General features: G+C 53.5%; 5 protein-coding genes across 5 annotated transcripts; 1 reads left to right on the top strand and 4 right to left on the bottom strand.

Annotated features, from left to right (window-relative positions):
* Positions 1-1,299: 1,299 nt before the first annotated feature.
* On the bottom strand, positions 1,300-4,728 carry BDP81DRAFT_316532 (uncharacterized protein; the record flags this gene model as incomplete). Its single annotated transcript, XM_060584182.1, has 2 exons — positions 1,300-4,138; positions 4,268-4,728. 2 exons carry the CDS (start codon positions 4,726-4,728, stop codon positions 1,300-1,302), a joined length of 3,300 nt encoding a protein of 1,099 aa, XP_060446871.1.
* Positions 4,729-11,876: 7,148 nt separating this feature from the next.
* Positions 11,877-13,781, top strand: BDP81DRAFT_204857 (uncharacterized protein). The gene has a single exon (XM_060582589.1). It carries the CDS (start codon positions 12,167-12,169, stop codon positions 13,664-13,666), a length of 1,500 nt encoding a protein of 499 aa, XP_060446870.1. The 5' UTR covers positions 11,877-12,166; the 3' UTR covers positions 13,667-13,781.
* Positions 13,782-14,989: 1,208 nt separating this feature from the next.
* On the bottom strand, positions 14,990-16,279 carry BDP81DRAFT_315911 (protein arginine N-methyltransferase; the record flags this gene model as incomplete). The annotated part of the gene is made up of 4 exons (XM_060584124.1): positions 14,990-15,468; positions 15,550-15,881; positions 15,967-16,110; positions 16,197-16,279. The coding sequence occupies 4 exons, from the start codon at positions 16,277-16,279 to the stop codon at positions 14,990-14,992; spliced, it is 1,038 nt and encodes a 345-aa protein (XP_060446869.1).
* A 738-nt stretch (positions 16,280-17,017) lies between these two features.
* On the bottom strand, positions 17,018-19,793 carry BDP81DRAFT_424580 (uncharacterized protein). Its single transcript, XM_060590147.1, has one exon. It carries the CDS (start codon positions 19,603-19,605, stop codon positions 17,158-17,160), a length of 2,448 nt encoding a protein of 815 aa, XP_060446868.1. The 5' UTR covers positions 19,606-19,793; the 3' UTR covers positions 17,018-17,157.
* A 613-nt stretch (positions 19,794-20,406) lies between these two features.
* BDP81DRAFT_346100 (ammonium transporter) lies at positions 20,407-22,834 on the bottom strand. The gene is made up of 4 exons (XM_060586110.1): positions 22,455-22,834; positions 22,318-22,382; positions 21,496-22,256; positions 20,407-21,439 (listed from the first exon to the last, which is right to left on the bottom strand). Exons 1-4 carry the CDS (start codon positions 22,566-22,568, stop codon positions 20,853-20,855), a joined length of 1,527 nt encoding a protein of 508 aa, XP_060446867.1. The 5' UTR covers positions 22,569-22,834; the 3' UTR covers positions 20,407-20,852.
* Positions 22,835-25,966: the final 3,132 nt, after the last annotated feature.

The raw sequence follows: 25,966 nt of genomic DNA, 5'->3' as shown, positions 1-25,966 counted from the left end.
GATATGTAAAAGCTAGAGCGGACTGGTTACGAGGTGGAAGCTGCCCAAAAAGATGAAACGAACAGAAAACGAGACATTTGATATCCCTAGTCCTTCCCTACTCAAAAAGAAGCGCAGCACATCCCCTTTAGAACTGAGAAATGTGACTGAAAGTGAGCTAAGTCACTCCCTAGCTGTCAATTACCTGCAAGAAGAAGTAAACGAGAACAACGAGAAAAAGCATAGTAAATACAATTTGGATGGCTGGCTGGCCTCATGCAACTCTCCGGGGTCTCCCTGTCCCGGAATGCCCGATTCGACGATCTGACGTTGATTCTCGCGGCCCGCCTGTTTGGTGTGGCAATCCTCTCCAGCGCGTCGGGATTATCTCAATGCACTACCAATCGAACCGGCTTCGCTCTCGCCAACTACCTTACCTTACAAGGCTAGCCATGAAAAGATCATGTCATGTTACTCACGATAGAATCTAAAGAATGCGTTCTATACAAGTCACGTAGAAGCGGATCAGGTTTGTACGATTCAAGTCGTCAATTCTTCTCTATCATACACCAGGCATCCTCGCAACCCTTGACGCTTGCCGGCATCGAACCTTTTCCCATTCTCTCATGGCAAGGCCGCCTCTGTTTTCTTCTGCCACTGATATTCCTCCTCTTCAATTATTCCGTTTCTTGTTTGTACAATTCTAGCCTCATACCAAGTCAACCCCAGAGGAACCCTTGCAAAAGGACATCCAAGAGCAAACAGGGGGAAAGGAGAAAACATAAACTAGATAAACACATTACACAAACACTTCCGTGCTTGACCGCCCACTAAGTATATATAATAGAGGTATAGAGAGATGTCTGCAGACTGGCGAGACATATATCATGTGCTGTAGCTTTCGGCCGTCAACGGTGCTTTGGTGTAGCACCAAAAAACAAAAACCAAAAAAAAAAAACCAAAAGGGAAGCCCATTCTGTGGAGAATTGTGGCACACTGCCTCATCCCAGAGATGGTTGTGCTCCGATACCCGCCCAAAACAAAAAATTCAAAAAAACGTCGATGCAAGTGATCGATGCGCACTTCGCTTTCCCAATGCATTGTTTGCTCCTTTTCGCAAGAGCCATTGCGGCTACCGTGTTGGTGGCCTGAATATCAAATTTCGAGCGCGTGCGGTGCGACGACTGGAGAATTGTCGAGGGAATGTCCTGGCCCAGGTGCTCATCCTGAAACAAGGCGCGCCGCATACTGATGACGGGTATAGGAGGCCATGTTATGCCGTGGCACCAACCCCTATCCGAGCCGAGTCGCCCGATTATATCATTGAACTGAGCTGCCGAGCGTCTTGAATCGGTCTTCGAACGCCTTCATTCTCTCCTTTTCCAATTCTTGCTGGATACGTCTGGTCTCACGTCTCGCGGCTTCGCGCTCCTCCTGCAGCGTCAAAACCTCGATTTGAGCAGTACTCATGCGGGCAATGACATCTTGCATCTCAGAGTCGGCAACAGTAAGCGCTGTCTCCAGCTCAACGACCTTGACCCGTAGCCTCTCGATCTGCGTCTCATCTTCGACGGACTGCTTCGGCATGAGACGGGCCGACCGAGGGAACATTGGCGACGGCATCGGGCTGAGACTGGACTTGCGGGGAGAACGAATGCCGCCAGCCCCCGGGGAAGGGCTCATACGGCGCAGCTGAACGCTTTGTGCGTCCTTAAGCTCCTTCAGCTGCTCCTCGTGACGAGCCACACGCTCCTCGGATGAGATCTGAGCAGCTTGCAGTTGCTCCTCCAGGTTCTTGAGGCGACTCTGCAGACGTGTGATGCGGTCGGCGTTGGCTTTGCGGTCGGCATCGCCACGAGCAACGGCTTCCGCGAGGCGTTGGCGGAGCTCAGAGTTCACGAACAGCTGGTTCTGAACTTGGGAGGCGAGTTCCTCAACGCGCTGGGCAGACGTGCGGAGCTCATCAGCAAGAGCGCGCTCGCTCTCGAGATGTGCTACCTCACTGCCGGCCAAGCTTTCCAGTTGGTCCTTGTAAGCCGAAGCCTCTTCCTTAGCTGCATCGCGCTCGAAGACGGCAGACGTCAGGGACTGCTCCAGTCTCTCGAGAGCCAGTCTCGTAGCCTCGTCTCCGACGACCATAGAACCGCTGCTCTCAAGGTCCTTGATCTTGAGAAGGGAGTCTTTGTAGGCAAGTTGGAGGTCTTGGAAGGCAGCCTCCAAGGATTCCGAAGTTACGGGAACGGACGCAGACTCATAGGTGCTGCCACGAGCCATTGACGGGGGAATGAGAATATCCTTCTCCTTCAACAGTTCACGGAGTGCAGCGACTTCACCCTCAGCACGATCGAGGTCCATCTTAAGGCCGGCGAGGCCCTTCTCCACCTGCCACTTCTGTTCGGCCGCTTCGTCAGCACGGCGACGCAGTACATTGACCTCAACTCTCAGGTTGGAAATGTCCTTGGCGAAGCCAGCTTGTCGTGGAGACGTCACCATCAATCGCTCGCGCTCTACCTCCAAGGTCTGGATCTTCTTTTCATTCTCGCGGTTTTGGAATTCTTGGCGCTCGAGGAGGCTCTTCAAGGCGTTGTGGAGAGCGTCTCTCTGGGCCTCGACGTCTTTCAAGCGCTCTGACAGCTGCTCTCGAGATTCGGTCACGCCAGACTTAACGGTGTTGGACCTGGTCAATCCCAGGCCTGACGGTGCCTTTTGAAGGATGAATGGCATAGCCGTCACCGAGCTAGAACGGGCAAGGCGAGTCGAGCTGCTGGTCGCACTGCGGGCGCGAGTCTCCGGCTGTGGCGGTGGTCCAGAAGACTTGAGTGCTTTGTTCTCCTGTCTCAGGACTTCCAACTCCTGCTGCATCTTGGATGATTCATAGGTGAGGTTGGCATACTCGGACGCCTCAGCTTCAAGGCCATCAAGCTTTGACTTTAATTGGGGGACGATCTCGTCGCGGAGGTTGTCTCGTTCATTCGTAGTGCTCTGGAGCTCAACCTTGAGAACGGAGAGAAGGTCTTCAAAGTTGGACTTGACCTGCACTTCCTCTCCAAGTCTGCGGCGCAGATCCTCACATGTGTGCTCCAAGTCTCGAAGGCGGTTGTTGGTGTCCACATTGTTGATCTGGGCAACATCCACCTGCGAGGCTTTCTCTGCCAGCTCTTTAATTTGCTGGTCCAGCTCGTTTCTTCGTGACCGTTCATCTTGCAGCTTATTGGTCAGTTCCAGTCGCATTGAAGCCTTTTCTTGTTCTGCACGACGTTGAATCTTCTCAACCTCTTCCTTGCTCTGATCGTATTCGCTAAACTTGGCAGAGCTATACCCAGAGTCGGAAAAGTAATCGCTGGTCCTCCTGCCGGGGGCCTGTGGGTTGTTGATCTCGGACTGGAGTCTATCGACGAGGTCTTCGAGATCCATTTCGCGCCGAATGGACGATGCCAATTCGGCGCTGATGGCCTTCAGTTCGTCCTCCATCTCTTCGATTTGTAGTGATGGGGCTAAGGAGGAAGGTGGTGGTGTGTATAGGTTTGATTCGCAATATCCAAGCGCGTTTGTCGGTGTCGCATTCCCTTTTCGAGGTTCTGGCAGTAGTGACGGAACTCCGGTTGTGAGAGGGGTGTCATCTGTCAGGGTAGCTCGTCGAGGCGAATTAAGAGGCGATGAGAGAGAGGAGAACTCTGTCGTCGAAGGTGACGGCGAAGAACCCCAGCCGAAGAAGTTGGCTAGCTTGGAAGAGCCTGGTGATTTTGGAAGAGGCTTGTTGATCGAGGGAGTCGGAGTTGATGTAGTAGGCGTGAGTGACTGTCTGAGTTCTAGAACTGTGGTGACTGTTTGCGAAGGAATGTCTCGATCCGTGGATAGATTCAGATGGGGAGTAGGTTTGGTAGCGGGCATGGACATGTTAGAGTTATCATGAGTGTTGTGACTGTAAATTGACTCGGAATCTTCGTCCGTGTCCTCCTCCTCCTCCTCTTCCTCGATGATCGGCTGAGGTGTCGCTTTCGGTAGCCTCAGAGAAAAGGTTGGGGTGACGTCGGAGGTCAAAAAGGCAGGTTCTGACAGGCCGTCTGAAGGTTTTGTTTGAGGGGATGCAAGGTTGGTGCTTGGGTTGTTTCGTGAAGCAAAGTAAGCCGCGTCGTCTGCCGCGTTGGTAGGTGGGGGTCTGCTTGCAAGAGGTCAAAGTCTGGTTAGCTACTGCAGGTGCTGACAGAGTTGTTTCTTGCCAGGCGAGGGACGACCTGGCAGAGGACCCGGCAAAAGTTGGACGAAGAGCAAAGGCGTTCGGACTCACTGTATGTCAAGCTTCTGGTGAGCGGCTGGTGGCGCGAAGAGAGGGCGAACGTTGTTGTCGGAAAAGTCATAGAGGGTAGGGCTGTCGACAGAGTAGGATCTCGAGAAACGTGTTTCGGGGGCGGCAAAGGCCGAAGGTGACAGTATAGACGGGGTACTGGAACCAGAGCCGGTGCCGTAGCTGGCGGCCAGTTGAGAAGCTGTCGAGGAGAGAGGCTTCCGCTTGATTGCCTTGGCGAAGGTAGGCGTCAGGACTTGGACGGGCAAAGTCTGCGATCTGGTACGTCCAGGCGAGGGCGAAGGGGAGGTTGCAGGGCGGTTGGGGTCGCGGTAGGGTGGGCGACCACGGAGGTCATCAGATGAAGCGTTGAGAGTCTCAGGTTTTGAAGGGTCTCCCGTGGCTCTCGGAGGGCGTTCGAGGTGAAGGTTGAGATGAGGTGGGCGAGGGTCGCGGGCCGCCATGATTATGATTAGGGTCGAGATCTGAGCGGCGGTGGCTGTCTCTGTTCATAAGTGTCTTACTCTGGCTTATCTCTGGAGCCAAGTTGCGAGCCAGCAAGAGATGTTCGAGGCCAGGCTCGTTGTCCATTGGGAAAAAGGAAGGGCAAAAAGAGGAAATGGAACAGTATTGGGGGATTTTCGGGAGGGCAAATGGTGGAAGAGGCCGCAGGGTGGGATCGCAGATGGCGACTGGCCAAAAAGGGGCCATGCTCGCGCACAGGAACCCTTGGAGATGGTGTGGGGCAGTAGTTGCAGCGTAGCGCTTCTGCTTTGGCGCCATTTCCCGTTTGGGCGCTTGGAGATGGTTCGCCCCAGCAACCCCGGGGCCACTGATATTGGAACCGTACGTGACATCCATGATACGATGGGTGCTGGGGCCGAAACTTGCACATTTTTCTCTTTTTGAAGTTTGCTGGACAGAATGGATCGATCTGGGACTCGGGAGGAGGATCGTGCTGTGATCTTGTGGATAGATGGGTAGGTGGTAGACTGAGGACACGGGGGCCGAGGAAAGGTTGGGACTTTCATGTTCCATTACGGGAGGTGCCGATACGATGTGAGGATCACAAAAAGGTAGGTGGGCGTTGTGCAATGCGACTGGCTATTGCACTCTCGATACGCCTTCATCTTGCTACCTACACTAAGGTAAGGTAGGAAAGGTAGGTAGAGAGAGTGCTCCCGTGTCGTTTCCGAGGGTTCCCCAATGGCGGTCTAGAACAAAGCATCCAAGCAATCAGCAAATGATGAGAAGATCGAACTTGGTCAAGCGCCCATGTGGACTTGTAGAAGAGTATCCATCTGTCCTTCCCCAAGGCAGGTAAGAATAAGATGTATCACTTCGTACTATGGCTCGTGGAAGGTGGATTGACCAATGGTGGAATGGGAGGCCTTGTTCGCAACATTCAGACACACAGAGGAAACATCCTGGGCGGATCCAGGAGCAGCAAGGAGCAGCGCTGGTACCTTGCTCTAGCGCCCCTGGCCGGCGGCAGGGGTGAGACAACCGTTTTTCGACGAATTCGAACAGGAGCAATTTTAGCCTGCTGCGCTAGCCCCGCCCAATCAGGTGAAGCAGTACGTATCTTTTCACTCCTCCATTTCACTCCTCCATTGCACAGAAGGTATTCCACTCTTTTCTCCACTTTCTCTGTCAGCGCCTCGCTCTTGCCTTGCACCCACACGACGCCCACGACACCCACGACACGCACGCGCGCACAGTCACCAGTTCCTTCACTCTGGTCCGGGACCTGAGTCTGAAGCTCTGTCCACCTCATGTCCTTCCCTTGTCCCTTGTCACTTGTCACTTGTCACTCACTGTCATTCAAGGTTCAGCCATGGCACGGCTGCTAATCGCTTCTTTCCCATGATAACCTCCTTCCTTGCTTCCGTCTGCACATCCACGGTTTACCCTACCTGACGGTACCTTGCGGATAGCACCCGGCCTCTCACATCCGCACACCGGACGCACCTGTCCCTGCCTGTAGCATGCGAATACATACGACGATTTTCCACTGTGCATACCCAAAGAGCAGAGCCTCTGCCCTCTGGGAGCCTCCCTTCGTGCCTTTGACACTTCCATATTTCCATGCTGCATGCATTGTGATGATCAATTCTCACAAATATATCTCCAAGCTGACCTCATCTTACCAATATCATGCAAGCTGCGCATATCCGTCCATGCCCCCATTCAAACAATTTTTCGCACTCCCCGATCATCGATCAATTCTCTCCACTTGGCGGCCACCTGAAGTCGACTCGAGTCACTAAACTGCCAAATCACGCTCGACCCGTGTCACTGCCATTGCCATCTTTGACAACAATGCCGACTCGGCTTGTGTTTCGGTCCGCTACCCGACACAACGACAAGAAAGCCAAATAACGACAGCGATGCCGATGAACTCCCACCCAACTGTTAGGGTTCCCGCCTAAAACGCTAGCCAGAGAGACACCAAAGTCAGAACTCAGCCTGCGTGCCGCACACGCGAGGGAATAAACCAAGACGACCTTACTTGGTCTTGGCTCTTTTCCTTCTTTTTTCTGCCAATGTTCCGTGCGTGTCGTCGAAACATTGAAACCGTCAGGCTTGCTCCTGCCCAGGACATTCCCCGTCTTCGTCTTGTCAAACCTCCAGCCTCATTTTCGCCTCGCCGCTCAGACTCGACTGACTCTCTTCGCCATCAGAGAGTTGCAAACGGCCTCGTCCGGTTTTCCGGATCCCACTCAGGGTTACCCTACCTCGAAGGTTCAACCCATTCTACCACCAGCCGGGGGCAAACACACAGACAAGATCATGCCCCCGCCATCCACTTCATGCTCTAATACCACCAGTTTGGACGCCGATTCCAAACTCTGCATACCCGTCAAAAGTCAACGTCGCCAGCTCGGGTCCCTGGCACCTAGCCTAGAATGGCAACTTATGGCTTCTACTGCACAGACATGCCCACTCTATTCGTTCGAACACATGCTACAGTCTGCTTGTGCTATTTTACACGAGAGCGAGACGCCTGCAAACTTGGCTCGTGCGATAGTTGCCCTACCACGGGTGATGGAGCTAGCATCGTCTCGCAGATCGTGCAGCTGAGCGACCACCAGTGCCTCTTCCCCTTCAACATCGATGGCAAATAAGCAATTCCCATCTAACTTTGGCGCCATGCACTCTGGCGATTGGTCACCGGGCCACCACATCGTGCCCCAAGATCTGTACCAGATCACACGATGGGATCCCGTAAGGTTGTGGTCCGTGGAGGCGCTGTAATATGCTTTGGCGCCGACAGAGTAATACTCTGTAATTTTCCCCTGAAGCGATCACAGCTGCAATCTCCCCATTGGCCGCCGTTCCAAAAACGATATTTCTCCAAAATGGACTAGCGCCAGGGACACGCATCTTGATGTGTCGAACCCCGGTTCAAAGCGTGTCGAATGAGAATCAAGCCCTCGAAAAATATCTTGCCTTTGTCCGTTCAACTTCGAGATCAGGGGCGCGATCGCTCTCCCCACAAACTTTCCAGATCTCGGTAGCCGAGATACCATGGCCTCTGAGATCTAGAGGAAGCTCTGCCTTTGGTCTCCAACAGCGAAAGCAACTCGGCTTTCTCAAACTATGCCATGGTCTGCGGGCGGAACACCACGCGACATGAATCGGAGTTGACTACCATCCCCCATATATACGCATTTTCAGGTCGCAGCTATTAGTCTATACGACTGTCTTTGTTTCAAAGCATTGAAAACAAAGTAATCGGAACTACAAGAAATGATACAAGGACGAGCGCATCCTCACAATCGGTCTCTACGGATACCTTCATTGACATGAGAAACACCAATACGGATAAAGAGCAATGGAAACTAGATAGCGCGATCTTTTCCCCCGATGTGTCAAAGGCGTGCTTCAACTTCCAAGTACCCAAGATGACAGCAGGGGTTGTCACGATCTCCAGACTCCAGATGGGTTGCGAAGGATGCGGGCTGCTTAGTTGATGATCGCCAGTTTACTTTCCCGTCCGGACATCAAAGGCAATGATCAGCGCGGCGATGCCAATAACGTCCGCTGCAACCTACCTTTTCGGGTCGACGGGTAGGAAGATTGACCTCGCACTATAAACACTTGGCCTCTATCCGTAAAGGGAGACATGTCACCCGGCCACGCCCATGTTCGCGGCTATTTCGGGAGTGTACTTCGTACACTGAACACATCCCAGAAACCGCTATCCTGGTCAGCAGGCACCACATTTCCTTAATCATCAACCAAAAATTGATGTGGGCAGCACCGCCTCACTGGGCCTCCAAGCGGGAGCCCGGAGTGGGCTCAAATTGCACCTCGGATGTTCCACCAGATATCTGCCAAGACTCCAGGCCAAGTCGTTGAGTCTAAATCAGCGAAGCAATCAACCTATAAGTTGCCATCCGCCGCGTTTGACCGGCAATCGACGACCGAATCCTCGGCCGAGGAGAAGAGTGTTTGAGGCTGAAACTCTTAACCTGCCATGACACCCATTGCTGTCAGCTCCGGTTTGCAGACCACCCTCACAACGGAGAACAGATTTTTAGATTGTGGCATCTTCAACATCTGATCCACACGAGCCAATTTCATGGAAAAGATGGCAATGGAAGCCCGCGCGACTAGGTCCAACAAGACTAGGTGCTCAAAACAACTGTGATTTCTCTCGGCCCGGGACAATAAGTGCAACCCGTTTCGTGAATCCGTGGTCGAAGCACATAAATCTCGAGAAACGACGTTCTCCAGCTCGGCTGGGCATGCAGTCCTGGTCGGTGGTGGCTGCATGATACTGTTGCTCATCTCAGATTTTGCGATTGCCACACTGCAACAACCTTCAGAGCAAGCAGCTCAGAAAAAAGCTTCATGACTTGCACAATAAAGACAAATTGGGAAGCATTCCGGAACCCGGAAACGTTTTGACGATAGCCTCTTGTTTTGACAGCCTCGCCAATCAAAACCAAAGTGCAGACATCATGACCGAATAGGTTTATTAGGCTCCAAAGGGGTACCTTTACGTTGGCAATCTTTTCGATATTCTGCCTAGTAGGAGAACTCGGAATTTCGGCTCCGGAACACTCCTCATCTGATGATTTTAGTGACTTTGAATCGTCACCGAAGCTTGAAGAGAAGTCTACGCTGAGTGACTAGCACATTGCGGGGTTCAGCGCTCCACCGAGAAAGACAAGAGAGTTGAATGCGATGTTGTTTCGCAAAAAAAAGATGTCGCATGGAGAGCAGCCTCGAAACAAAGAGAAACATCAGCCAAGCCTCGGGCGGTGAGATACTCAAGGAGGCGGGCGTCTTATGAGACTAAAGAGAACGACTGAGTCGAGTAGGAACCAGAGAAACCTTGGAGCCACCTCCCATTAGTACCATGACGAGGTCATCGACGTTCGACTTGGGTAGAGCGAGAAAGGCATAGCTTTGCTGCAGAGTTGGGGTTCGAGTCCATCGCCCCACCGGACAAGCGTTGTTCTGTTCTAAAGATAGTGTCACTACCGCACTCCGGGAACTCAGCATCGAACAACTCTAACCAGGGAAAGCCAGCAGCAACTTGATCACGGGGTCTCTTTCTCTCTACAATCTTTTCTAGCGAGGAGCAACAAACGGTCCTCGATGGCGTGGTTTAATGCCGCTACTTTACGAACTGACCAGTCTCACTCGTCGATGCTGCTGACGCTAGTTGCCGAAATGTGGCCGCGATGATAGTTGTCGATGAAAGAGGAAGTCAAGTGGCGGGAGACGCATTAGTCGGCAATTGAACGCACAACAGTAAGAAACCAAACATGAGGTTTCCGGATTTTTATTCTGTTGCCTGCTGTCAGGGCTTGGTGTTCGGGGCTATTAGGGCTCCGAGGTCGAATACGAGGTTGGCAGCTCGCGTCGTTGCAGACCCTGGGCGGTGGCTAGCGGCCAAAGACGAGACTCTTTTGGCCGAAATAGCCTCAACCAACGTCACATTTCCCCGTGTCCGGCATTGCCATGAGACGACTCAGTCTCAGCTGTTGATGATGGCGTTCATCCGTTACTGTATGCTCATCGGCAGCTCTGACAGGAACCGTCAGCTTGCAGGCCGCGAGGAACGCATGGTTGCAACTCGATTAGGGTCACAACGATTGCAGATCATTCGGCCAAATTGTAGCTGGAGGCCCAGACTAACTCATGGTAGGGTCTTCTTGGCTCTTGTATCTCAAGTCATGCAACGTTTTGCTTTGCCAATATCTCGTGGGAAGAGGCGACGCGACCAGGAAGAGCGTCTGAGCATTGCAACAAGTTACAACGACGTGCTTCGTAAGGCTGAGTGTCGAAATGGTAAGAAGATCCTGAGGTGCTTACCACATACATTACCGTAGGTGACAAGGTGATTATGTGACGCAATGGCTTGGTGGGAAATACCGGGGAGGGGGTTTGGGAGACGCCAGACCTCGTGTCTGCAGACGAGGGTGGATGTGCGATCTGCGTTCTCGTTCGTCGTCCACCGACCAGGGTCGCCGTATTGGTACTGGCGCCGGACCAAGGCGGTGATGGCTGTACTTGCTTCGAAGCATTTGCCTATGCAGATAAGCTGCGCGCCTTTGCGCCAGTTGAAGAGGCAAAACCGAACAGCGAAAAGTACGCTACACTTAGTAGAAGGTGTCTCGTCTCACCGGGAGTTGTCATGTAAGATGTTTACCCCATTAGGAAAACAGTTCGCACACGGTACGGGAACACTGACTTGTGTCTAGGCCGTTGAGGCCGTTACCAGAACTCTTTGAGCTCAATACCGGCCACCACGAAGGAACATGCAGGATAACTCAAATTCATCTGCATGTCCCCATCGCCCCAGATCTCGTTTGCTGGTTCCCGGTAACTAGCTGACACACACCACCTGACGAGGTACCCAAATAGCTCCCACCCCTCCTCTTCTGTGCCGGGGTGGGAACTACCTGGGTCGAGGCATCAGGGCAACTCGTCGCGCACACAAACCTCTGTACCGGGTCTCTTCCACTGATCTTCTTCTCCTTCTTTTCTCCTTGACAAGTCGGGGGATAGGCCCATCTTCCCGTCCATCTCTTACGCACGCTTACTCACGGGCGCCGCTCGATGACTTAACGAGCAAGGCCAGCCCCCCGGATACTAGCGTTGAGAGACAAATGCTTAGCTGAGTCGGGCGGGCAATAATCGTGTCTTCTCGATCCATCGAGGCCATCGAGGAAGGATTCTCTCCGGCTTGTGGCTCTCGTGTGGGAGAAGTGAGCTCGTCGCGAGGTGGGAAGAAAGCCGTATCCCGCCTCCTCCTCCTCCCCCATATAAGGAGGGCGGCCGGCGGCGGCCCAGAACACATTGAGAAAAGAGGCTCCGGATTTCCCTCATCATGTCCAGCAACCAACAGCGGAGCACCGCCCGAACCGAAAAGACCAGACGGGTGATCACCACTGTCCTACCCATTGGAAAACCCAACAACGCGGAAGCCCGTTGCCCGCTGCGGAGTTCCACTCGTCCCAAAAGCGGAGAGCCGCAACCGTTCCCGCTACCGCTCCGGACCGGCGACGACTTTGCCGTTCACACCGGAACAGCAATACTGTAGGACAAACAGACCGGCTGCTGCTGCTCGAACTGTCAGTGGTCAAATCAAGCCAGGCAAAAGGGGTGAGGACGCCAAACAACGTTTACGCCAGAGTCATTGTCACTCCACCGTCATGATCGTGGCTTGCTCGCCAGCAACACTGCACAGCAAACCAGAGACTCGATAACGAGACAGTCAGACGCAAAGCACGTCACATCCCACTGCTCTCTTACACGGCCGAATATACCACCGCGTATTACTCGGCATCACCCGGGGGCCCCCAACATACCCTTAAACTTCACACCAAAAAGCCTTACCACACCACCAAGTTCATTCTGTGGGCTGCCGACTCGACCACCATGTCGGGTCAGTCAAGCGCCTCATCGCCCCTTATATCGACCCGGCGCCGCGCCTGTACTGCGTGTCAGCAAGCAAAGCGCCGCTGCGACCAACGGCTCCCCCGGTGCGGCCGGTGCACCCAAAAGGGGTTCGAGGACTGCAACTACCCATCCCTCGAGGCTGCCGTCGCAGCGGCGGACTTCAACTTCTTCACAGACGTCCTCAGCGGCTCCGCGGGCACGCCGACTGACTCCCTCCACAACATCATGCCCGTCCCCGTCGTCCCCGAGGCGGACAACTCGTGGGCCCTGTACTACAGCAACGCCTCGGCAGCAGCCGCGCCGACACCGTCACCTTCCATCATGGCTCCTACCAGCGACTGCCTTTCGCGAGACGCCGTCATGTACTGCAGCGAGCAGTTCCGGTCCTATCCGCGGCGGTGGGTGAGCCAGAACGGCGTCGCCCCCTTTATCCACCCGGCGCTCTACCTGCCCACCACGAACGGAGCAGACGGTCTGCCCCCCGTGCTCCAGGACTGCTTCTGCGCGTGCGCGGCGTACGCGGCCAAAAACGACGAGAACGCGGCTCTGGTCCTCGGCGTTGTGGAAGCCAAAGCCACGGCGCTGCTCTATGTCCCCGAGCAGGTGGCGTGGACGCTGCCGCAGCAGGTCGCTTCCTTGCAGGCGCTGGTCATGTACCAGATCATGCGGTGGTTCGACGGGGATATCCGCCAGCGCGTCCTCGCGGATTCGGTTGAGCCGTTATTGGCGACGTGGACTTCAGCACTACAAGCCCGCGTCGGGACTGGTGTCTTTTCGGCGGACGAGGCTATCCCGTCGTCGTCGTCTACCGTCATGTCGGACTCGCATCTCCCGCCGCCGCATCAGCAGTCCTCTTCGTCGGCGGGGTCGTATCCGCAGCAACATGATCTCTCGCCGGATCACTCGCGCTCAAATACACCCGGTGCTCGCCTCACAAAGGAGGAGCTCAATGCCGCCTGGCGGCGGTGGTTGATGGCGGAGTCGATTCGGCGGGTCCTCGCCATGGCGCATCTCGTCAGGGCGGTATACTCTACAGCGAAACAGGGCGGCGGTGGTGCCGGCGGCGGAGGATATGGCAGCAAACTCGGCGGCGCGGGGGCAACAGTAGGAGGACCCGGGCACACGCAGCAACCACAACAACACCATGCCAGCGGCGGTAGTGGAGGAGGAGGAGGAGGAGGAGGAGGAGGCGGCGGCGGCCATCAGCTTCCACATCACCACCATCCTGCCCACCCCATCGGCCTCGCGGACATGAGCTTCACGGCGCAGGCGCGGCTGTGGGCCGCCACGACGGCGGAGCGGTGGAACCGGTCCCGCGAGGGCGATACGGCGTGGTGGGTTGGGCGGATGGACTTTTCGGGCCTGCTTGCGCTCGCGGACCCGAGGGAGGTGGATGAGTTTACCGTCATGATGGGCGTTGTGTTTCGCGGCAAGGATACGATTGAGGATTGGGTTACGCATGGGCCGGGGGGTATGTGAGACTGTATTGTGGTATAGACGGACAGAAGAAGAAGAGGAAGAAGATGACGACGACGAGTAGACAGAGAACGAAGAATGAGAGGAAGAAAAGGGGTGGGCTTTTTTTTTTAAACAGATTTCCATCGCGAGATAAGCATTTTGGGGCAGGCCTGGCGTTTCTTTAAGGGGGGTGGGGGTGGTCAGGGGTTTATAAAAGGGGGAAAAATCATTTTCACACATTAAACTTCACTCAGCATCTGGCAGCATGATTTTCGCGGGCATAGCGACAGGAGCAACGAAGAAAGAGAGTAAGAGGAAGAGAGAGAGGAAGAGGAAGAGAGAGAGGAAGAGGAAGAGAGAGAGGAAGAGGAAGAGAGAGAGGAAGAGGAAGAGAGTGGAGAATGGAGAGTGTAGCAGTATACCTATGGTATCTAGGGGTTGATTTAGTAATCTTCCTCGCCATGTTTTTAATTCCTTCTTCAAGGGGAGGAGGGGAGTAGCATAGCGTTGCTTTATCGATAGATTTAGATTGTACGAGTATGATAAGGAGGTTAAGATTCATCATATGCCGAGGAGAAAGAGAGAAAGGGAAAATAGGAGGTAGGTAGTCTAGCTCAAGAGGATCGATGATGTAGGTCCTGGTCAAAGACGGAATAGTAAAACCAATCAACTCCCTTGACTCTTCACCTGTTCATAAAGGTACTGTCACCATGTTGAAATACAAATCACCTATACACCGAAGCTTTCCAACCCTTTCACAAATCTGCGTTAGTCATTTGAGCGATAAGACAGTTCTTGCCACCAAAAATTTGCACAGAAAAGACAAATCACACAAAGGGTCAAGTAGAAAGACTTGGGAGGTTCATGTCTGATTCATTAGTCATGGTCTATTGTTGCAGGCGTTGTGGCTGCAAATGCCTTTGGATTCTATGTCATCTCTTTTCCTCCTTTCTCTGTCTGTCCTCATATCCGCACTTTGTCGGCGGTGACCTTTTTGTCATTAAGAACCAGAATAGGCAAAAAAACCCCAAGAGGGTGTGTGATGTGTCGTGAAAGAAGGCCGCGCCGTGCCTCCTTTGCCGGCGCAGGTTACGCAGCCAGGCTAGGACCATCTCCTCTCAAAAAAAAAAAAACTGGTGGGCGCAAAAAAGCAGTGCAGGTTTTTCACCCTGGGCCAGAAGTCGGCTTTCTCAGTGGTTCCTCACTGTTAGGATAATCCACTTTCTTGGACGCGCCGGCCTTTGAACGAAACGCTGCGATGCTTGATGATGGGCCCCTTATTCCAGGGGCAAGCTATCCGAAAAGGTGGTAGCAAAAAGAATTCAGTGCTCAAGCCATAGGCGCTTAGCACATCTTGTACTCGCAGCGGCCCTCAGCAGCACGAGTGGGGTCCTCTGTCAAGAACTTGTAGTCAATCTTGATGTCAAGGTCACGGCGATTTCTGTCATTGGGCTTGACGTTCAGGGTACCCTCGACCTCCTCGCCAGTCTGCATGGTGATCATGTCCTTGAGGTAGAAGACAGTCTGCTTCCAGTGGGTGTACTTGGTGTGGGGGCCGGTAGAGAAGCGGATGGGCTTGTGGGCAGCGGTGAAGTCGATGTCGAACCAGGCAACAAGGGCGTGGATGAAGTCATCGCGGCGGGCGGAGAGCTTGAAGGGGGTGGTGAAGGCAAGGTCGGCAACCTGGCACTTGTAGAGGTCCAGGGTCAGGACAGGAGTGGGGTCAGTAACCACCGCCTTCATCTCGACTGTGTCAACCAGGGGCTCGGCAAGAGCAGTAGACTTGAGGGGGCTGTAGTCAAAGCCGTAGACGTTGTCCCAGACTATGTTTGTGGTCAGCCTCTGTTTGCATCACCCAGCAAAGCTTCGCTGAGACAGTGATTGTTGGTGAAATTGTAACTTACATCCGATCTTCTCGTCCTTGTAGTCGCCATCCTCGATACCAGCAACGAAGATGGTGGCCTTGTCGGGGAAGATGAGACCGTCGGGGTTCAGGTAGCGGTCACGGGCGTAGAGGACGGTGTCCAGCATGGACTCGTAGAGAAGGAAGTAGCCCATCCACTCGGAGATGATGATGTCGACCTTGGGGAAGGGGAGCTCAACCTCCTCCATCTTGCCCTGGATGAGGGTGATCTTGTCGGACAATCCGTTGACGGCAACGATCTCGCGGGCCTTGAAGATAATGGTAGACATATCGACACCGATAACGTGCTTTGCGCCAGCCTTAGCGGCGAACCTATACAAAACAATACGTCGTTAGCAATCGAGGCTCCATCTGCGGCGCAGGGTTGGCAGTATGTTTGAGACAGCTGAGTACGTACATAGACAGAATGGCGGTACCGCAGCCGACATCGAGGACGACCTTGTCCTTGAAGAGGTGCTTGTTCTGAACAATGGCGTTCATGTAGGAGCGGGTGCGGACCTCATCCTTCAACATCTCCTCGTGGATGCCGTGGTGGTCGTAGCTGTACGGGAGCGCAAAAAGTTAGCAATGGTTCTGGGGTTTGCATTGGATAACTCTGCAGCTGTCGTCTCCAGCTTTGCGACATACCTCTTGAAGTAGTGCTGCTCAGAGTGCTCCATGCCCTTGAGCTTCTGCTCGGCAGCGTCGACCTCCATGTTGTCGCCACCCATTTTGATTATTGGTGTATGTGAATTCTTCTTTTTTTGCGCGACGACTTTTACCGTCGAAGCTCTCTGGGTTGAATAAGAAGAAGGGAAGAGAAGAAAAACGGATCGGCTTGGGGGATAATGTGTAGGAAGAATCGCCAAACACACAGAAAAGGATGAGGAAGGAAGAGAATTTCGGGGTGGGAAAGAAAACACGGGAGAGGTAGGTAGTCGCGCGGTGAAGAAGAAGGAAAGGGTCGGCGGGGCAGGCTGGGCACTGGACCGGGGGAGGACTTTCAACACGATCGGGCAGAATGGACCTGACAGAGAGACTGGAGGGGGAGGAGCAACCGGCAAAAAAAATAATAATCAATCCTGATTACGCCTCACAATGCCCGTCACCACCTGCACCCTGCATCGGGCTCAGTCTCCACATCCCACTTTCGGCCAGACCACCTGGCACCCAGCCCAAATTTTTTTTTTCTTTCCTTAGTTTTTTCCCCCCCCCCACCTCAGCTCTCAAACTGTTGACACTGGCAGACCCTTACTGCCGGCCCGTTCCTCGCCAGCGCACCACATACATCGTACACAGTTGACGGCGGTGTTTTCTAAGGTGTGCGGGTCCAAGGAAGCTTTTCAGTCCCTGAGCTTTACTGGAGGTGTACGGAGTATCACAGAGTATCCGTACAACGAGGGGCAACATTCTCCTACATCAAGCATGACAGTTTAGACCTTCACTTCACAATGTCAAACGCAATAAGCTACAAGTGTAACTTTGACTGGAGTCTCATGTAGATTCTTCAAGACTAAAATAAAAGGGTCAAAAACACTAGACCAACAATAACCATCCAACGCCGCGCTATGCCAAGTACTGTTGATGGTATGAGAAAGTGTCTCGGTCCTCAACACCACCTCTCGTGGGGCTCTCTCCATTTAACCCCGAGAATATCAAATATCTTCTTCTCATCCTGGCCCTCGACGAGCTCACCTTCGGTCAACTTCGCCCGCCCGAGACCTCTCATGACGTTCTTGTAAAGACCTCTCTGGTTGAGTCGCATTCCCTTCTTCGATGCCAGTAATCGAATGCTGCGGTTGAAAATATCGTTGCCCGTAAAGTAGATCAGGGCCGCACCAATTTCGGCTTCTGGGACCACTAGGAAATCCACACGTCTCCAGACTTTCCGATACTCCCCGTCGTTGAAGCCTTCAATCTTTGGCAATACACAACAGCCGTGCCATTTGCTTCCGTCATCGTCTCTGGATCCTGCGAGCCTTGCAACGAGAAACTTTTGCGCTTCGAGAGCCCCAATCAGGTTGTGCAGAAAGGGGATCAGTTCCGATGTTGCCCGAGTCCCTTTCTTCGTAACGATAAAGTCGATATCTCCACTGCTTTCAGCTCCGCGACGATAGCTGCCCCCGACGATGATTTGAACATCGGGATCCAGCTTCGCCGCCTCTGACCTGACGACCGCACTTAGCCACTTCATCTCGGACCTGGGAATGCGCTTGTTGAGGTCATCGTAATGATCGATACCAATTCGTTGGTTGGTAGTCAGCTTTGCTCTCTGTTTGAGATCATCGAGCGTTCGGAACCCCTGGGCGATGAAATGGCTGGCCTGTACGCTGCCAACACCATAGATCTTCAGGAATGTCTGCAGAACCTCATCCATCGGATCCAACTCTGCATTTTCCAGTCTTTTGAGGCGATTGGTCGTAACAATCTCCTCAATCTTGTCTGCCAACCTTTGGCCAACACCAGGTAGTCGGATCGCCTCCTCAGCTGTCGAAACCTTGGCGGGCTGCCGTTTGAGCTGTGTAATGGCTTTTCTGTATGCGATGGGCCGCCATGTATCATTGATACGCTCGTAGTAGCTGCACATCTGCTGCAAGATCTCAATCGTGCGGGAGTTGGGGTTTTGTTGGTCGCTCCCCAGAGTGCCTCCTTTATGACACGTGAACTTGTCTTCCCAAGTCATTTCCTTTCGTCCTTTAGTCCTGCCGACACCTCTTTTCTTCCTTCGACGTTCATCATCTGAGCCTTCACTACCTGATCCTTGTTCATGTGAATGTGTCGACGTCGCCGGAGCATCCTCATCGTCGTCATCATGCTCCAGTGGCAGATCTCTAAACTGCTGCAACTGAGAAATGACGTGCCCAAGCTCATCTTCGTAAGATCCGGCATTTTGTTGGAATGCAGTCTCACGTGTAGCTGTTGATTGCACAGCCTCTGTGATATCTCTCAACACAGCAGGTTCTGCAGCTTCGACCGCGTTTCCAGTTGCCCTTCCAGACGACTCCTGACTTCTAGACGGAGTCGACGGCGGGGGGATGTAATCCCACTTTTTGGGATTTGTCTGTCGCTTCTTCAGCGGCAACTCCTGCAACTTTGTTGCGGTTGAAGACTGAACAATCTGAGAGGTAGTCTGGGGTTCCGCCGAGGTTGGCGAGGGTGGTTCAGGGCAACCGGGTACCTGATATTGCTTCTGTTTTGCGTTCAGTAGTGTCTTGAACCTGACGCAGTCCATCGGAAAATCCTCGTTCAAAACTATGTACGATGACCCCTCGCTTGCCGAACTAAGTACCTTCTCGATGCTCTTCCAGTCGAGGCGCCGGTCGACAATGACATGTGTCGCATTCTCAAGAGATCGGACCCACTGAGCACCAAATTCTTGCACTTTCCGGATCCGAATCTTCCTGGCTGGCGCGATATCATCGTTTGGAATGAAGAAGAATCGTAATCCATGAAAGACCTGCTGCGCCTCAGGTAGGAGCTTGATGGGCGGCTCTCTCTTTCTTTTCTTCATCGCGGCGATGGAAGGCGAGTTGTCTACACGATGCGGTAAAACGTGTCTCGTGAGAGAGAGCGGTGTGGTAGCGCTTCTGGTAAGACTCGCCAATGGCTGAAGTGGTGGCCGAGCCAAGGTTTCTGGAATAGGCGTGTCTTCGACGAAGCTGAGGTCTCCGGTGAGAGCTTCCTTCCTTCCGGGACCCTTGATCTCGGCGAGAGGAGTCCGCTGGATGACTTCCTTCCGTTTCAGTTCCGTGAGAGGCGCTGATACCGGAGCCGAGGACGTCCGCCTTGGGCTTACGCGCCGTTGTGGCTGTTGTTGTTCTTGCTGGTGAGGAGGAGGGAGAAGGGGCGGTTGCACTTCTGGCTGTGGTCTTTCCCTAAGTGGCTGGCGAAGTTGCGCCGCAGCTTGAAACGCTTTTAGCTGTTGTCTATTGCGTTTCTCGGCCTCTTGAAAATCGTCGTCGTCGTCATCCTCTCCGTCTTCGCCTTGTCTGCCAATAGATTCAAGCTGGCGGAAGAAGCGCGCTTTGTCTCTGAAGGAAGTGTTTGTATCGGCCATTGTGGTAAATGTTGTCAAAGAGGCGCACGGGATACTTTTAGCTTTTTGAGAACCAAAGTCATGTCGGTGGCGGCACGTCGCTGTTGCCTAGGAATCGTGGAACAATGGCAACGGAGATGGATGGAAGGTTGAGTGATGCCTGAGTGAAGTTGAGACCTGGAGCGGCACACACACCAATACGGAATGGGTAGCTTAAAGATGAGTTGTCATCTGACGACGTTGTGTTAATGGAAGGGATGGGATGTCATTCAAGGACCCATGAATACCTGGAGGTAAGGTTGGAAATGGACAAATCTGGGTGCCCTGCATGGGGAAGGGTGCCGCATTAGTGCTGTGGCCACCTGCAAGTCATCCAATTAAGGCCGCCCTCAGCGGTGAGCACTGACAGTTTCTCCATGGACACGACGCAGGAGCCATAGGCCTTCCAAGCGGGTTTGACGCCCGCCAGGTTGCAATCGATCGACCCAAGCACCCCAACAAGGGGATTCTGCAGCAAAAGCGGCTTGGCCACGGTCAGCAGCACGGGGACCTGCAGGATCTGGTGGGAGCTTCAGGTCATCAGCAATCCTTCCTCCCAGTGTTGCTGTGGTGAATTAAGCTTCCTACCTCGAATTCAATAGAGTTAACACACCCCTTCGTCAGACCACGTGGAACTAGTATACTGCAACAAAGAGGTTAGACTGCTCGCCCGATTTGGCATCATTTGATGCATACAAAAGATCACAGTAGCATTCTTAGCACCGAGCCATTGTTTCGGCTGTCTAGGTTGAACACAAAAAATAAAAAAATAAAAAAAAAAAATAAAAAAAATTATGTTTGAAATCCTGGTCTATAGGACGAAAGAGATAACCCAAAATCGTGGCGGGTCTGTCTGGCTTTTTATACGTAATTACAAGTACAGACGGTCGAGGGTAGACCATCTCATTCTTCGCTTCCCATGGTATCACCGTAGCTTTAAATCCAACTAGTATATACAATAACATTTTCCTCGTGTCCTCATTCTCCGAGACATTGACGTTTCGCTCTGCCACCGTATCGTACACAGCTGTCACCCGGCTCTGCGGCTCGCCTGGCTCGGCAATTGCAAGCTAAGGCTTTGCTTAGTTGGACCAGCGACAGTGCCTTGAGCTGATTATGGTGTCGTTATAAACAGCGGGGCCGTGTCGAACTAAGAGCTTGTGCAGGGTAGACTGCCGAGGAAGGGCGATGGGTCGTAAGTGTTGTGTGAAACTCGTACTCATCGCGCTTTATTGAGCGTGTCCGAATTGTGAGGGATATTGCTGTGATGACCCGGCAAAGTTGCGGGCGTCCATCAAGGGAATGCTGTTGTTCTTCTCCATCGGCTGGAAAGAAGCCATATCGTTGGAGTAGCGGCTGGCAGCCTCGTTATCCATGTCGTTGAGCACCTCTCTTGTGAGCTCAACGTAATCGTAGGCGAACTCGCCGATTTCGGCATCGTCGATACCCAGAATCTCTGCCTCTTCGGTGGCACGGAGACGAAGACCGGGAATCATGTTCATGATGAAGAGGATGGTGCAGGTGCCAACAAAGGAGTAAGCGCCACCGCTGAAAGAATCGGCCAACTGGTATCCGAGCTGGATCCAGTTGTGGTTAATCCAGCCTCCGTCAATCTCGGAAACACCGTCAAGGTGAGCAATGTAGTTGGCGGCAAAGAAAGCGGTGCAGATGTTGCCCACGAGACCGCCAATGCCGTGAACGGCAAAGATGTCAAGAGCGTCGTCGATTCTGAGGATGAACTTGAGCTTAGTCGCGTAGTTGGCGAAGGCTGCACCGAGAATACCGAAAGGAACGGCAGCCCAGACAGGGACGTATCCTATATTCAGTTAGCCAAGTGAGTCTCGCATGTCTTTTGGTGCACAATGAACTTACCGGATCCCGGGGTGATGGAGACCAGGCCAGCAACAACACCAGAGCAGAAGCCCACAGTAGACCACTTGCGTTCCAGCCTGTAATCCAACACGCACCAAGTGATGCCACCGACACAGGCAGCCAGGTTCGTGACAACGGCGGCAAGGACAGCGCGAAGGTTGGCAGAGAGAGCCGAGCCAGCGTTGAAACCGAACCAGCCGACCCAAAGGAAGACGGTGCCGATGACAATGTGGGTGACGTTGTGAGGTCGGTAGTTGAGCTCGTGGGTACCGTGACCACGACGCTTGCCCAACATCATCGAGTAGGCGAGGGCGGCTGTGCCAGACGCGATGTGCACGGGTGTACCTCCAGCAAAGTCGAGACCGCCCATCTTGTTGGACCATCCACTAGGGTTCCACGTCCAGCAGGCAATCGGGTCGTAAATGACGGTCGCCCAGATAAACATGAAGATGACGCAAGGGAGCATGCGGCCACGCTCAGCAACAGCTCCAGTCGCAAGGGCAACGGTGATGCAGGAGAACATGCCCTGGTAGATAGCGAAGAGAAGATCAGGAAGGCGGCTCGAGCCAACAGAGGGACGGCCGAGGACGTCCTTGAATCCGAAATTTGACAGGTCTCCAATAAACGCACCAGCGGAGTGCGAGAATGTTAGTGAGTAGCCCCAGAAGAACCATTGGAAACTGGTGACAGCCGTCGCCATGACGGAAAGCCAGATGAGAGAAAGCGCTGACTTTCTCCTCGCCAGTCCAGAATAGAAGAAACTGCATGAAATAGTATCAGTTGTCCGGTTCTTAAAAGGGATCAGTTTCGAAGTATCCATACCCGACGCCAGGAATCATAAGCAACACCAGCGCGGTGGCTGTGATCATCCATCCAATGTCACCAGTCTGTGTCTCTTTGTTAGCAGCCGTACTACCGGAACCAGATGTCTGCGGAGAGCGTGTTTAGACATGACATACCTCATACCAAATGTTCAGATCCTCCGTGAGAGAATCTCCTCCTGTGGGACCAGAACCATTGTAGGGTATGAGATGCACATAGTCGAGGTTGTCGAGATCGAGAGAGGATGCCATCGTGACGGAATTGTCGTCGCTATCTTATCGCCGAATCGGCAATTGGGGGGGGGGGGAAGCCTGGGCCTGGACGTAATCGTAGTCGTAGACGTGTGTCGAGAGCAACACTTCACCAGAAGTTCGCCAGTTGCAGTCGACGGTCGATGATTGACGTATTAAGAAGCCTATCGGCTGGCTCTCGTATGAGCGAAGCCTCCAAAATGAGCGCAAAGGGCCGTCGCGGGGTGATCGGAAAGGACAGCAATGAGTGAGACGACGGAACGAGGCAGCCAAAACGGGCGTGGGATGCGCGAAGCTTATGAATGTGGATGCCACGGCGCCCCGACAGTCTGCGCAGAGTTGCGTTGCGGGCGGCATGGCGACTAGCCCTGCTTGTGGCGGGCAAGCTAAACGGGTACGGCAGGACTCGCCCGACGCGGCCAAAAAAGCCCACGGTCCAGAGACTCAACGAGTGCGAGACTGGGAGAGAGGCCACAGGCTGCGGCCTGGGACTTCTGGGCTATCCCACGCAGACAGGCCCTGTCCGCCCTGGGCCAAGACCGCCGGCAATGGACTAGGGGTGGGGGGAAGAGGGTGGGGGAGGGGTGGCCAGAGTTTTCCTCGGGGGTGAGGTGAGAGTGGTGTGTGTGGGAGGTCGTGAGAAGCCCTGCGAGAATGAAGCAGGGTTCCAACCAGGGCGAGCCGCGAATAAGGCCAATCGGTACAACTTGGGGTGTGCACTAGGGGTGGACTCGTGGAGGCTTTGTCGGTTGCGACGCAGGTCCATGGATAGTAGGTATCCGTATTCTGCAAGTTTGTATCCGTAGGATGGTTCCTTTTCTCTTCTGTTGCTGAGGGCATGTACAGATACGGATGCTTCATGTATGGATATTTTGAATACTTTCTCCTGATTCCCTGTGAAGCAAGGTAAGTAAGGTAGTCGATGAGCAACCTGAAGCAACGGGGTCGTAGCGATCGTGCATGTCCAACGCAGAATTGCAGGCTGGGAAAAGCAACAAGATGGTGAGCAGGAACAAGAGAAATGGGCAATAAGAAACGCCCTGGTAAGCAATTGGGGTCGAGCCAAGGTAGCATCCAGAGACCAGAAGGCTTGGATTTGATAAGACCAGACGACTTCAAGACACAACGGCTTCGATACCATGGGGGACCGGCCACCCGTTTTCGGCCTGGCGTCGTCTACTCCATACGTCCGTCCGTCTTCACTTCCAGACCGGATCATTGCTGACTTGTCAGACTTGTCATCAGACAACGACGAGGCTTTTCCTGCGTTCTGTGTCTGTGATATTGGTTAGTGCTTCAAGGTTCGTCAAATAGTTGGTCTCAAAGTCATCTCTTCCCGTACACTTGGATGAAAGCCGCAATCGAGAAATGCATGTGCTTCCAATTCATTAATCTGACCACGCCCTTCCCCATGCCCCTGTCCGCCTAACCAGGGTCGAAATCGCCATAGTATGGTTATTGGTGGGGGATGAATGGGGGAAGAGAATCCGCAGAACCACAGGCCATTGTTATCAAAGCAAGGGTCTAGTCGTAGCATAGCTTCAGATAACAGCCACGATTATTACTGCGCTATATTAACGCAGCCGCCCATCGCTGCACCGTGTACCGAGTATCCGTAGTTCTTCTCACCTTTCAGAAGGTCTTCTGTCGTCTGCGCAGATTGTTTGGGCTAATGCCGGCTCGACCGTTGTACGGTACGGATGGATACCACTTGGCATCCTAATCATCCTGTAGTCGTACCGACACAGCCATAACAAGACCCCTCGCTCGCTGTACCAGTGTTTCCTCCGAACACACGAGACGTTCTGGTCTGAACTTTGCAGATTGCTGTTTCTCTTGGAGCCTTTGAATGACCGAACATGCCGTAAAAGAGCCCCTGGCCTATACAGCACTGACGGCCAGCTACTGGACGCCTCATCAAACGCGGTCGGGGCAGGTTCCGACGCTGTGCTTGCAGTTGCCGGTAGCTCATTGTTTCGCACATCACGGGCTCGGCGGATGATCATTCAGAGAGACCATCAGCATCCATGGCCCGTCATGATGAATCGGCCAACCGGCAGGTCCCCAAGGGCAGGAGGCGGCGTAGCAAACCCAGAAGGGCAACGTGCGTGAACGTGCGTGACACCGCTGATGCTCATACTAAGCAAGAGGATCGAAAGGGTAGAGCAACGCGTTGTAGCGGCCGCAAGGCATGTAAGACGCGGCCAGGAACAGCCGTCTACGGCCCGCGAGCAGCGGATGAACACTCCGTTTGCGGGCGACTACGAGGATGACTTGCGGCGTACTGTCGCACAGAGCGAGAAATGGGCATAAAGGTCTTGGTGCAGCGGCCGCTATGGCCACACAAAATAAAAAAGCCGTGGTAAAAGGGATAAATTCGGATGTTTTTTTTTCTTGGTTGGTCTCTCTTTCTTTTCGGAAGAAAACTTAAGGGACGGGATGCTGGCGACCGGGTCTCAGTTGAAAGTCTTGGCCAAACGCCCGCGAGAGCTTAACGTTTTCTCGCAAGAAGAGGGAATAGGCTTTAGGCGGTGCTTGGTGAGTGTAGGTGTCCATGGACCATCCGTGGCCGTAGCGTGTCGTGTGTTGCCCGTTGCCCGTTGTTTGAGACGAAGAAGGGCATGGTAGCCGTCATCTCATGTCTCACTGAAACGGACGGGATTTGAGCTGATGATTTCCTGCGGCAAGGCGGGAACCCAAAGTCTGTCCCTCATACGACGCTGGAGTCGTGAATAGACGGAGACTGAGAGATTGACTTTTGACCGAGTTAGATCTGTTGGCCATTTCATCATGTCATGATTATGAATACCTTACACTACGTCTGCACAGTAGTGTTAGAAAGATAGACCGTGGAGAAATGACAAGTCTTGGCCTTGTTTTCCCACCTCGGTGATGTTAGGTGATATTCGGACAAGTTTGGGCTGCAAAGTGAAAGTGTAAATTGCAGCCAACGTACCTGCCGTGTGGCGTGCTTGCAGTGTGTGAGTGAAGTGCCTGCCAGAATTTCTCAAGTTCTCAACATCGACATCAACGCGAGCAAGAGGTGCAGCGTGCTCCTTCCCATCTACCTCTGATGGTGATATCAAACACCTAACGCCAGATTGGGAAAGCGAACAGGGATGACAGGCAGTCCCGCCGCTACCATCCTGATGGGAGACCGACAGGCCAGGAGCTGCCCGAGGGAGGCAGCAGATGGCAAGGGCCCGACAGATCAAAGGCAAGTGGACCGGCCGAAGAGGCCGAGTAACCACATTTTGTCATGATAAGCTATCCGCCTATGATTGGTCGATAGAGCCCCGGTCAGAGAAAACGGCAGCCTCCCCCGGCCAGGGCCAACTTGCCAAGCATTGCTACTGTGCAGTGCTGTGCTACGAATGGAAGTAGCGATGCCAGGTGGG

Source organism: Colletotrichum phormii (genome assembly GCF_030913505.1).
Source record: "Colletotrichum phormii strain CBS 102054 chromosome Unknown BDP81scaffold_7, whole genome shotgun sequence".
NCBI lineage: Eukaryota > Fungi > Ascomycota > Sordariomycetes > Glomerellales > Glomerellaceae > Colletotrichum > Colletotrichum phormii.
The sequence above is the reverse complement of the archived record's forward strand: the minus strand, read 5'-3'. Positions and strand labels throughout refer to the sequence as shown.